General features: G+C 43.3%; 1 protein-coding gene across 1 annotated transcript; it reads left to right on the top strand.

The window, feature by feature from the left end:
- The first annotated feature begins 229 nt into the window (after window positions 1-229).
- LOC142074809 (uncharacterized) lies at window positions 230-6,622 on the top strand. Its single transcript, XM_075135687.1, has 2 exons — window positions 230-463; window positions 4,163-6,622. The coding sequence occupies exon 2, from the start codon at window positions 4,300-4,302 to the stop codon at window positions 6,451-6,453; it is 2,154 nt and encodes a 717-aa protein (XP_074991788.1). The 5' UTR covers window positions 230-463; window positions 4,163-4,299; the 3' UTR covers window positions 6,454-6,622.
- The last annotated feature ends 2,033 nt before the right edge of the window (window positions 6,623-8,655 follow it).

Here is an 8,655-nt window from a genome sequence, read left to right as displayed (position 1 = left end):
TTTTTCCACTACTGATTTAGGGGAATGGAAAAGGGTTGCGAAGGATTATAGGAGCAATCCGATCAGTGTAACTAAACATTTTCAGTTTATTGTGAAACAACATAACCCTGATTGGAAGGACATACAGTTATTATTAGACTATATGACTGAAACAGAAAAGCAATTGATTTTAAAAACAGCAGAAAGTTTGGCTGATGATCATTATAAGATTATAGGAGGGGATGTTAAGGAATATTTCCCTCTCCAAGATCCAAAGTGGGATGTTAATAGATCTGCACATATGGAAAAATTACAGGGGTATCAGGAGTGGATTTCGAAAGGAATGGAGAGGGCTATCCCCAAAACTATAAACTGGTCAGCTTTATATGCAGTTAAGCAAGGTCCCTTCGAGTCCCCATCCGAATTCCTGGATCGATTGAGAGATGTAATGCGCCGTAACACACCGCTGGATCCTGGGTCAGAGGTAGGAATACAACAACTAGTCTCTCTGTTTTTGGGTCAGTCCACAGGGGACATTAGGCGCAAGCTCCAGAAGCTACGTACTACAGAAAGTAGAAATCTGGAAGTGTTGTTAGACGAAGCGTGGAGAGTATTTAGTAACAGAGAAGAAGGATATAGACAAGGGCAAAGGAGAATAATAGCGGCTATCAGAGAAGAGGAAGAAAGGAGGCCTAGGCAAGGACTGCCTCGATTAGGCAAGGATCAATGTGCGTTATGCAAAAGATTTGGTCACTGGAAAGATGACTGTCTGGAAAAATGGAAAAATAAGGAGAAGGGGCGGAACAATCAGAAAGGAAGAATAGTGGCCCATGTGAAGAAAGACTGATGGGAACCGGGGGAATCTACCCTAGCGGATCCACTGGTTATAATGCAGCTAGGGAAGGAGCAAAAGAAAGTAGAATTTCTGGTTGACACAGGGGCAACGTATTCGGTTTTAAACCAAGCTTTGATGCCCCTGGGAAATGACTATATCATGGTAAAAGGGGCAACTGGCCAAAGTGAAAAGGCATATTTTTGTGAACCTCTGAGATATAAACTGGGAAAACAATGGGGCATCCACAGATTTCTGTACATGCCCAACTCCCCGAAAGCACTTCTGGGAAGAGATTTATTGGAACAACTGGGTGCAATAATCAAATTTGAAAAGGGAGAGATTACTCTGGAGGTAAATGACCAGCAGTATATCCAAATAATGAGTTTATCCCTAGCTAGTGTTCCCACAGAAGGAAAAATCAGCGAAGAAATCATGAACCAGGTATATCCCGGGGTATGGGCCACCGATGTGCCTGGGAAAGCAAAGAATGCTTCACCTGTTGAGGTCAAGCTCAAAGACGGACGACAGCTGGTAAGAATCAAACAATATCCCCTGAGGAAGGAGGACAGGGAGGGAATTCGGCCAATAATAGAAAAATTTTTACAACTGGGATTATTAAAGGAATGTGAATCCGACTTTAACACTCCCATATTACCTGTCCATAAACCCGACGGGTCATATCGGGTGGTCCAGGACCTACGGGCTATAAATAAAATAACTGAGGATCTCTACCCCATAGTGGCGAATCCATATACTCTGTTGACTGTATTAACGCCTGAGCTAACTTGGTTTACTGTTTTAGACCTGAAGGATGCCTTCTTTTGCCTCCCTCTCCATAAGGCCAGCCAGAAAATATTTGCATTTGAATGGGAAAATCCTAAAAGTGGGCGTAAAACTCAGCTCACTTGGACGGTGCTACCACAAGGGTTCAAAAACAGCCCTACTATATTTGGTAACCAACTCACAAAAGATCTTGAGTCCTGGGAAGCCCCGCCTGAGGAAGGGAAACTGTTACAATATGTGGATGATATCTTGATTGCCACTAGGACAAAGGACGCTTGTATGACCTGGACGGTGAGTCTGCTAAATTTTTTTGGGCTCCAGGGATACCGGGTATCCAAGAAGAAGGCCCAAGTAATGCAGTACAAGGTGATTTATCTGGGCTATGAAATCAGTGCTGGACAAAGGACTTTGGGACAGGCCCGAAAAGAGACAATATGCCAAACTCCGAGACCGCAAACAGTGGAAGAGTTACGAACTTTCCTGGGGATGACTGGGTGGTGCCAACTGTGGATCTATAACTATGGACTGCTTGTTAAACCCCTGTACGCACTAACAACCACTGAGCAGAAACCCCTTAAATGGAACAAAGAGACCATACGGGCCTTTGAGCTGCTAAAAAAGGCCCTGATGTCGGCCCCAGCCTTAGGACTCCCGGATGCGAGTAAGCCGTTTTTCCTTTTTTCCCACGAGAAGCAGGGGATTGCCCTAGGAATATTAGCGCAAGTTCTGGACCCATATCGACAAGCAGTTGCCTACTTTTCCAAACAATTGGATGCAACTGCAAAGGGTTGGCCTGGATGCTTGCGAGCGGTCACGGCCGTAGTACTAAACATCCAGGAAGCCCGAAAATTCACCCTGGGCCAGAAAATGACTGTGTTGGTGTCCCATACAGTATCTGCAGTACTAGAAGCGAAAGGTGGACACTGGCTTTCCCCACAAAGATTCTTGAAATACCAGGCTATAATGGTAGAACAAGATGATGTGGAGATTGTAGTCACTAACATTGTCAATCCAGCCTCTTTCCTCAGTGGAAGCACAGGAGAACCAGTGCATCATGACTGTCTGGAGACCGTAGAAGCAACATATTCGAGCCGTTCGGACCCGAGAGACAGTCCTATAGAAAACACGGAAAACTGGTTCACGGATGGAAGCAGCTATGTCCTAAGTGGTAAAAGGCATGCCGGATATGCCATTACCACCAGTCAGGAAGTAATAGAGTCAAGGCCTTTGCCCATGAATACCTCTGCACAGAAGGCAGAAATAATTGCTCTGACCCGCGCCTTGGAATTGGCCCGAGGCAAAGCTGTGAATATCTATACAGACTCGAAATATGCCTTTGGAGTTGTACATGCGCATGGAGCAATCTGGAAGGAGAGAGGATTATTGAACACACAGGGTAAAAACATCAAACATGCAGAGGAGATCCTGAAACTGTTGGAGGCAGTCCAACTCCCTGAGAAAGTGGCGATCATGCACATTAAGGCGCACCAGAAAGTGAACTCGGAGTTGGAAAGAGGAAATGAGCTGGCGGACAGAGAGGCAAAACAGGTAGCCAAAGCAAAGGTAAAAACAGAAGGGGCTTTAGTCCCTGACGGGCGAATCTCCCTAGAAGGTAAGCCAAAATACACCAAAGAAGATCAGAAGCTTATCACAGATCTAGAAGGGTCATATAGTAAAGAGGGGTGGGCTTTCACCCCACAAGGGAAACTAATCATCCCCTCCTATCTAACATGGTCTCTGATAAGGGAAGAACATAGGAAGAGGCATTGGGGGGCAGAGGCCCTATATAAACACCTAATTAGAGAGATCATAGCTAGAAATTTATACACCACTGTGAGACAAGTGACTCAGCAGTGCGATCTTTGCCTCCAGACTAATCCCAAGAATACCCCCAAACCAGAAATGGGCCAAATTGGGAAAGGCAATGGGCCTGGGCAACAATGGCAGATTGATTTCACAGAACTTCCAAGAAAAGGGGGGTATCGATATTTATTGGTATTAACTGACACCTTTTCAGGTTGGCCAGAGGCATTCCCTACCAGGACAGCCAAGGCTCGGGAGGCAACTAGAACATTAATACAAGAAATAATACCACATTTTGGGGTTCCAGCAACCATATCTTCTGACAGAGGACCACATTTCATCTCCAAAGTGGTACAACAAATTAGCCGCCATTTGGGCATAGATTGGCAGCTTCATACCCCATATCGCCCTCAGTCGAGTGGCCAAGTAGAAAAAATGAACCATTTAATCAAACAGCAGATTGTGAAATTGGGACAGGAAACTAACTTGGCCTGGCCTCAGTCTCTTCCTTTGGCTCTTTTGCGCATACGAACTAGGCCAAGAGCAAAAGAAGGACTGAGCCCTTTTGAAATCTTGTATGGACGACCCTATAGAATACAGAAAGGGATGTCCACACAAGCTGGGGATGAAATCATGACCTCCTACATGGTGGCATTAGGCAAACAACTCAGCAAAATTGAGAAGCATGTGGTTGGGACTCGAAGTAGGGGTTTGGATGGGCCTGTACATAACATACAACCTGGAGACTATGTGTATATAAAGTCTCTTACAGAAAAGACTTTGGAGCCGCAGTGGGAAGGACCATTCCAAGTACTCCTCACCTCCTTCACAGCAATCAAAATCAAGGAGCAGAGCGCCTGGATCCATCACACCAGGGTGAAAAAGGCACCTAAATCTTCATGGAAGGTCACGCAAGTCCAACCGGGAAAATTATTTTTCTCACGGTCATAATTATAATTCAGGGATGGGAGAGCACTTCTAGCCAGAATAATATTGGGCAGCCTTGGTCTCAAGCTTATATCGGATATACTGGATCCATGGGGAAATATTCTGCTCGAAAGGATTTAAATCTATCCACTGTGGTTATGCACGGAAGTCAAGTATACTTAAAAGAAGAATGGAGTAAGGGTGTAAAGGGAATCCATCAACTTCAAGGAACTGTAGGAGAAGAGATCAAAGTGGGATGCCGAATGGTTAATGGGACCACCCATAAAAAGGTATCCCAAATTACTGTCTCAGTTACTCCTACAAATAAGAGCAGAAAGGTCTGTACTTCCAGGGAATTAGATTGTTGGCATAACTTTACATTAGTACGGACCATTGAGGTGGTTTGTCTCTGGGCCTATGATACTATTGGACTCTCATTCAAATTTAAGATAAATGCTGTAGCGAGGCCTGTTACAACGGTGCCCGTTACAACAGTCACACACCATAAAAAAGATACACAACCTACGCCAGCACTCAAGCTCAAACCCAGAATCTATGAGATTGGTCCGTATGTAATAAGAAACACAGGCCAGCAGCAAATGCTGTTTAACCCAGAATGGTCCCTTAAACAGGTTGAATTACAGATACAAAACAATGTCTCAGAAATTCAACCAGCCTGTTCTCCTTTTTTACAAACCTCTTACGAGTGGTGGACCACCTGGCTACGTAAAAGAACAACAGCAACTTTTCAGAGACGAATATCAAGAGACCTGACTGGTGTTTTAGGAACAGGACTGGGGGTTCTGAATAGCATTGACTCAGAGATAATAATGAATAAATTGGCTACCTCCACTGCCGATTTGACAAAATTACGACAGCCTTTACGATCTTCCCTATTGGCTTTGGGAACTCATCAGTGGCTGATGTCAAAAGTGTTACCAGATTGGGAAAGAATAAACATAGGAGACCACAAATTAATTATAGACGCACTTGGTGGGCTCCAAAGTAACATCTCTTTGGCTCTCAGCTGTATCCAGGCTCAGTTGTGGATGCAGTCAATAACTGCTTCAATCATAAGAGAAGGCGAAGAAGGGATTTTTCCCACTGAAATCCGGAAAATAATCTGGAACAATGCAAATGACTTTGAAAAGAAACTCCAGTCCTGGTGGAATTTAGTAAACTTTACCTATGATCCCACTACAAACACGGTTACAACTTTTGTGTTAACCATTCACAATGCTTCAATATATGTGATTCATCCCGTTGTAGTGTTAGGATTAAATCGCGACGGGACCTTACTCTATCCTTCTGAGCATAGGGCATGGGCCCGAAAAGTGAAAAATGAATGGCAAACAGTAGACCTAGAATCCTGCATTGTGCGAGAACAACAAGGGTTCATTTGTGAGAACAAAGCCATCAGTGCACAAGATATTTGTCTTGACACTGACCAGAAAGTTTGCCATTTTGAAGTTCGCCCCAATGCTGACCTTAAGACCATATTAATATACACTGGCAAAGGTTGTGTATGTTTGAGAACTGCTTGTACTTTTATATCTGTAGGGGACACAGAAGTAGACACTAGAAATCACTCAAATTTTTGTGTTTGCAATTTTACTAAAATCACTGGATGTGACTTTAATTATTCAGCTCCAGTCATATCCCATCAGATATTTAAATCTAATTATACATTAATCCACGAATTGGTACCTACATCCATCGGGATGGACTTAACTCTAATGAAGAAATTATTACAGCATCAAGGTTTAATACAGATACTAGAGGAGATCAAAAACAACGGCCAGGAAACTTTGATAACGGTTCATCATGACGTAGATAAAATAAAAGAAGTTCTAAAAAGAGTAGAAAAGGATGGAGAACATAAATGGTGGGATACACTTTTCGGATGGTCACCCACTGCTACAGGTATCCTTAATAACTTGTGTCACCCTATTATTGTTCTCCTAATTTTGTCCTTGATTAGTATTGTTTTATCTATAGTGCTATATGTTTTAAATTGGCGAATGATAAAACAAATGAGGCATTTGATATATGCTCATCAGCTCCGACAACAAATTGAAGCAGGCAAAAATCTTATAAAGAACCTGGAGAGGAATGGAATAATATAAAAGGCATTAATATAAAGTAAATGAATTTACTAACTTTTTAGAAAAGGGGGGATTGATAGAGGGAACTAACACTTAAGGGTTAATAGCAGAGCCATTGTCTGGCTTGCTAGTGCAATCTTTTGCAGCTAGCAACTCGGATAGACAAGATGCTGTTATATGCATAATAAATATTGTAAGCAGAAGTTAAAAAGGCTGTGTAGATAACAGGGTCCTTGAATTACTAAACTAACTAACAATTCCTGACTGAGACTTTACTGTGGCTCATCCTCCCACTTGATAAGAGAGGATGGACCTTGAGCTGGCTCGTTAGGCCTCCTATGTAACACCTGTGATGAGATAAGTGTCCTATGTAAATCACTAACAATGAACAACTGTGAAGGGATAAGTGTTAAAGGACAAGATAACCTGATGCCTCGTTACATTCCAAGAGTCCAGGAACTGATGAGTTAATTAAGTGACCATATATAGACAAAGGAAGCCCAGAGTTCAACTAACGGACACAGTGAAGAAGACTATGGACGACCACCGGAGAAGGAAAAGACCCTAACCCTAATTTTACTGCCTATGCTTGGACTATGTAAATGACTTCCAGGAACTCATTACCATAAGACCACCTTTTCTAAGGAATGTAATGAATATGTATATATTGATTGCATATAACCCCTGTAAGTTAAGTACCCTGGCATGCACGACTTTGGTGGGACTACCCCCCGTGCTGCCCAGCGCTGAATAAACATACCTACTTTATAACCTTTTAGGTTGTGGAGTCTGTTTTCCGCATGTCAATAGCTATTCTGCCAGCCTTTCTTCCAGCTTTTGCTGGTATGTTTTTGCTAGATCCTGCAGTTCAGATTGTGTAAAGTCGTGCACCGATATAGTGTGCTGGGGCACTCCTGGGGGCATCTTTGCTTTATGAATCACTAATGGCTGGACAGAAATGCTGTTGCCGCACTCATCCTCCACCCCCTCTGTCCACTCATCCTCACCAGAGGACCAGCAGTCCTCATCCCACCATTTATCCTTCCGGCGCATAGCTCGTACCTCAGTGGTGCCCTTCCTGGGCTGCTCCATGCACCCCTCCTGCATCACGTGTGCCTGCACCGCGGGTACCCGTACCGCAGGTGGATGCAACACAGGCGTCTGCATCACGGATGTAAAGACATTTGCACCACGGGCACCTGCACCATGGGTGCTTGCACCAGGTGGTGTAATCGCTTGTACCAAGTGGGAACTGCCTGCAGGCTCCCCTGTTACAATGAGCTGGCTATGTCTTGCGGCCAAGGGATTTGTGCAGCAAAAAACAGGCCTGAAGGCCATGCTGTATGTGCAGCATAGTGCAGCACAGCACAGCACAACACAGGCTTGGGCCTACTCAGGTTAACTGCTATGTGGATCACTCCTCAATATTCAATGGTCTTCCAGTCAGGATCACTACAGGAGGAAGGAAGGAAGGGAGGGATGGAAGGGATGGAAGGAAGGAAGGAAGGGATGGAAGGGATAGAGGGAATAAAGAAGGAAGGAAGGAAGGAAGAATAAATGGAAGGAAGGAAGGAAGGAAGAATAAATGGAAGGAAGGACAAACAGAGACTGCCAAATAGGGTAGTGGTCTCCACACTTTTTTGGTCACGCACCTCATCATTAAAAAATTTTGGGCATGCACCCCTAATGTATGTATATTTATTTACTTTTAAATTATAAACATGTACTACTGTAATACTATATTATGTACATTATAAAACATATACAAAATACATTTTAGAAAAGGGTGAGATAAAGAGGAAGTAAAAAATCCAGAAAGCTCTGAGAGATTATTTGATTCTGTTGATTCATATTTGTCAAAAAAAAATGTTTAAAAGGTAACTTTGTCCTAGCAGATTTTTCCAGATCACATATCCCCTGTCCTCCCCCAGTCAGCATGAAGCCAGAATAAATACTCTATCATGTCTTCTAGCTAGTTCAACAGAAATGCAGTCATATACTCATGCCTGGTCCAGACCAAATTTGTAATGTGAGGTGATCTGTTAGTGTACAATTGTGGTGTTCCTGAACACAGAGTCATAGCCCCAGAATGATAAAACTGACTAAAACCTCTTTTAATCCCCTACCTGAACTTGCAGGGGATTTCTAGTGACATGAATCATGGAACATGGGTTGTTTCTTTTTTCTCAGTTTTTTGTAAACATTTCTGTAACAGCTCCTCAA

Source organism: Calonectris borealis, chromosome W, assembly GCF_964195595.1.
Source record: "Calonectris borealis chromosome W, bCalBor7.hap1.2, whole genome shotgun sequence".
NCBI lineage: Eukaryota > Metazoa > Chordata > Aves > Procellariiformes > Procellariidae > Calonectris > Calonectris borealis.
Note: the sequence above shows the minus strand (reverse complement) of the source record. Positions and strands in the feature narration are given on the sequence as shown.

Bases quoted from the DNA above. Each gene is read 5' to 3' on its own strand.
- LOC142074809 (XM_075135687.1), top strand. From the start codon at position 4,300: ATGGAAGGTCACGCAAGTCCAACCGGGAAAATTATTTTTCTCACGGTC.